This window comes from Aplysia californica, unplaced genomic scaffold (assembly GCF_000002075.1).
Source record: "Aplysia californica isolate F4 #8 unplaced genomic scaffold, AplCal3.0 scaffold01158, whole genome shotgun sequence".
Lineage (NCBI taxonomy): Eukaryota > Metazoa > Mollusca > Gastropoda > Aplysiida > Aplysiidae > Aplysia > Aplysia californica.
In genome coordinates, this window is record NW_004798428.1 from 34,414 (window position 1) to 38,633 (window position 4,220).

The 4,220-nt window shown below is 42.1% G+C and overlaps 1 protein-coding gene across 1 annotated transcript in view; it reads right to left on the reverse strand.

The window, feature by feature from the left end:
* Positions 1-4,220, reverse strand: part of LOC101846259 (nodal modulator 1) — a gene marked incomplete at its 3' end in the record, with an annotated part of 37,403 nt that overhangs the window by 11,642 nt on the left and 21,541 nt on the right. Inside the window, 3 exon segments of the mRNA XM_013090159.2 lie at positions 1,202-1,361; positions 2,564-2,646; positions 3,270-3,434. Of these exon segments, the coding sequence (XP_012945613.1) occupies positions 1,202-1,361; positions 2,564-2,646; positions 3,270-3,434 (408 nt within the window).

A 4,220-nucleotide genomic window follows, 5' to 3' on the forward strand; every position in this document is an offset into this window, starting at 1 on the left:
ATTTAGAGATTGGCGGTTTTCCGACTATTGGCGGAGGACGATTTACAGGTCTGTACTAAGACTTGTAAAATAAAAAAAAGAGCCAAAAATTATTTTTTTTATAGCCAAAAATTTGGTGACGGTAAAAATCGTAATAAATCTCCTTACGATCGGAATTTCGCAGTGAGGCTAAATAATCGTAATCATTACGAAAAAACCCCGGAAAGCTTGGCAGCCCTGCAACAGCAGCATTTCTCCCGACACAGTCAAAGACACACAACAGCAGCTTTTTGGTTTGTTGGTTGTTTTTTTTGTTTTTTTTGTGTTTTTAGTTTTAGTAAGAGTTTTACAGCACTGGCAACACAATAAGCTCATTTAAGTGCCAAAGATTAGAGGTGTTACAAGGGAGTACCAAACAAGGAGGGGAGATAAAGACGATAGACGTTTGATAGGAAAGAAGGAGCAAACCACACCAGGAGCACCCGCCGACCACCCACAGAGTTGGGTTTTTTTTTCCCTTTTGAGTAAAGAGAAGCATTTCAATACAATAACAGTCATTTACTGTAGTGAAAAAGCTGACAGACTGGTGGATAAAACAGGAATTGTATAGAAATAGAACCTACAAAATGCACCCTCCAACCACCCCCTGAGCAGAAGAGAAGCACAATAATAGAAACTTACAGTATCATTGGAGTCACGAGGCAATGGAATCAGGCACTGGTCAATTTTTGGGTCTATGGAATTATTGGAAATATCTTAAAGCCTGTTCACTCGCCTTCCTTTTGGTGAAAATAATATTCTTCTGTTTTGGATAGGAGACGAAATATTTGCGATTGAAGGAGGTGGGGGGTGCCTGGGTTCAGAGGTAAAATTAATGAGAAAATGGCAGCCAAAGATTAGTAATTTCCTTTGGTACAGAGTCAGTGGAAACTGAAAATTTATATTTTTTGTGTCTTTAATCAACATTTTTCAGTAAAATTCACATAGAAATAATGTTCTTAAATGGGCATGAACGATATTAAGCCAAAAAACAAAAAATCGATAAAAATTCATAAACCGAAAAAAAAAAAAGCCAGTTTCTCCACTTTCATCATTTTGACGAGCGCCTGACTTCACCATGCTGCCTCACATTTTTCTGTTGAGCGATCAAACATTAAAAATATCCATGGTTCTGGATCAATCCCAGCAGCACAGGCCCAGCCACGTGCACAAGTCCACTCACCGGTATTTCCCCGAGGCCTGTGTGGTCACCACGATGGGCTCCATCGAGTCGTCCTGTGCCGTCACCGTGACCGTGACCCCCTCCAGGGCAGGAGTGATGCTGCCCTCGATGAACACACCCTTACGTCCGGTCAGCTCGGCCACCGTGCCAGGACAGTCGTCTGATGGAAACAGTCAATTAGTGGGCAGTATGAAGAAACGGATGAAAAAACCCCCGTTAGAGTTAAGTTTAGTAAGAGTTTTCAAGCGCTTGCAACTGCATATAAGATCATACGAGTGCAAACAGGGAGAGAGAGATAAACTTTACTGAGCACCAGAAATATCATCTAGGAGAGAGAGAGAAAAGCTTTACTAGGCACAAGAAATATCTAGGAGAGAGAGAGAGAAAAGCTTTACTAGGCACAAGAAAAATCATCTAGGAGAGAGAGAGAGAAAAGCTTTATTAAACACCAGAAATATCATCTAGGAGAGAGAGAAACTTTTCTGAGCACAAGAAATATCATCTAGGAGAGAGAGAAACTTTACTGAGCATACACAATGTAATTTTAATCAGTCCTCCCCTCTTGTGTGGATTTGTTTGTTTCTTTGAGGTCAGGGGAAGCACACTGACACAGTCGTGGTCATTTGGGGCTAAGAAGAACCAAGAAAGAGAGACAGAAACAATAAAAGGAAAGAGAGACAGAAACAATAAAAGGAAAGAGAGACAGAAACAATAAAAGGAAAGAGAGACAGAAACAATAAAAGGAAAGAGAGACAGAAACAATAAAAGGAAAGAGAGACAGAAACAATAAGAGGAAAGAGAGACAGAAACAATAAAAGGAAAGAAAGACAGAAACAATAAAAGGAAAGAGAGACAGAAACAATAAAAGGAAAGAGAGACAGAAACAATAAAAGGAAAGAAATGAAGATTGCCTCCACTGTCATTTGACTAATGGAGAAGATTGCCTCCACCACTGACATTTGACATATGGTGAACATTACCTCCACCACTGACATTTGACATATGGTGAACATTACCTATTAGTGGTGAAAATTAGTAGTAGTAGTAGTATAAGGTTTTACGGCGCTCGCAACTGCTAAGGTCATATGGGCGCGCGAAACACAAGTTGTTCACCTCTACGAAAGTTCACTTCACGACTGGTAACTGGTGAAAATTACTTCCACTGTCATTTGACTAATGGTGATAATTACTTCCACACCACTGTCATTTGACTAATGGTGATCATTACTTCCACACCACTGACATTTGACTAATGGTGATCATTACTTCCACACCACTGACATTTGACTAATGGTGATCATTACTTCCACACCACTGTCATTTGACTAATGGTGATCATTACTGACTAATGGTGATGATTACCTCCACTGACAAAGACCTCCACAGAGTCTGGGTAGAACAGTAGATCCAGAGACTTGGCAGAGACTGTCAGTGTCTCACCCGATCTGGCAGCATCAATGGATGTGAAAAAGAGAAAAAAAAAACAAAAAACAATTTGTCAAAAACATTAAAAAATATAAGTAAAATAAACAGCAAAAGAACATATTTACAAAGTTGCCAATTTTAAAATGCTATAATATTGCACAGCTAAGCATCAAAGGAGAAAATCTTTTTATTATAAAGGAGTTTTAACGCCCCCATCGACACAATTTAGGTCATTTAGGAGGCCGGCCTCCAACCCTGTCTGTCACGGCCAACCCACGCTGAAAGGGAAACAACATTTTAAGACGAAAGGTGGAAATACCCGTTTAAAAATCTCTCCTCTCGGGAATTGAACTTGGGTCTGTCTCCAGCATGAGACAGTGTTGTTCCCCTCCGCTACACCACAGAGGCCAGTGAGAAAAATGAGTCTATTACCGATTGACACACATGACATTCTGTCCTCTCTATTGCAAGGCCGCGCAATAATGGCAGGATTTTTACAAGGAACAGCTAGAGACAATAGCAATGTTGAAATGAAAACCACACCCATCTACACCACGAGGAAAGCAACAGAATTATAGAGGGGAAACGAAAAAAAATGATAGAAATACAATAAACAGACAAAAAGAGGAAGAAGAGAACTGACCTGGCCCAGTGTGAGAAGCTGTAGACTGTTCGTTTGGGCGCGGCCGCTGCTGCTGCAGCTGTCTTTCCATCACCTGCTGTTTTGTCTGCGGCCGCCTGCGCTGCTGTTGCCGTGCTGTTGGGCTGTAGCGGGCCCAGCACTGTGGGAGTGTCGTCCACTGATGACCTGATAGGACAGCCATTTACATTTTGGTAAGTGTTTTATGGCTCTCACACCTGCATATGGACGGTCATATAAGTGCGTGGGACACATTAAGCATTTTAGTTCTAGGAGGGACTAATTTTGAATTTTGCCCGGATGGCAGCCAAAGCCTACTCTTATCGATTTTGGACCACCAAGGGATCTTTAACAAGCGCAACTTGCACACGGGACCTCTGAGATTTTTCACCTTTATCCGAGAAGGCTAGGTGTTAGATCCTATCTGCCATAAGACGAGGGGTGTGGCTGAAAGACAGCGGTAAGAAGGAGCCAAGGAGTAGCAGTGGAAAGGCTAAAGAAAGAGTCAGGAGCGCAGAGGAGGGGACAAAGGAGGGGAGGGCGGAGGGGGCAGAAAGTGGAAATGAAAGCAGACGACAGAACATTGCCAAAGAGCAGGAAAGGAGGTCAAAGGAGAAAATTTTAGGGGGAAAATTTTTTCTGTCACTGTCCAGATTCGAACCCATTGAATGAGAAGCAAACACAGTAAGCTCTCGACCATGACAGCCCCCTGGTCTATTGGTTTGGTACCAACACAAACAAGTAAGGGCATGAAGGGAACTGCTTGATAGAAAATAAAACGACGGAGCAGAATCTATGTTGTCCACGCGTAGTTTTGATCCCAAACGTATTCCCCACTTCACCCAGGTGGGAATGGGTACCCAGCTATAGACAGTGAAAGATCTTGTCAGTTTGTTAGTGTTGGAGCACTTAATCAGCTGCTTGCACTGTATGCTTCCACGGAAGCTGAGAATG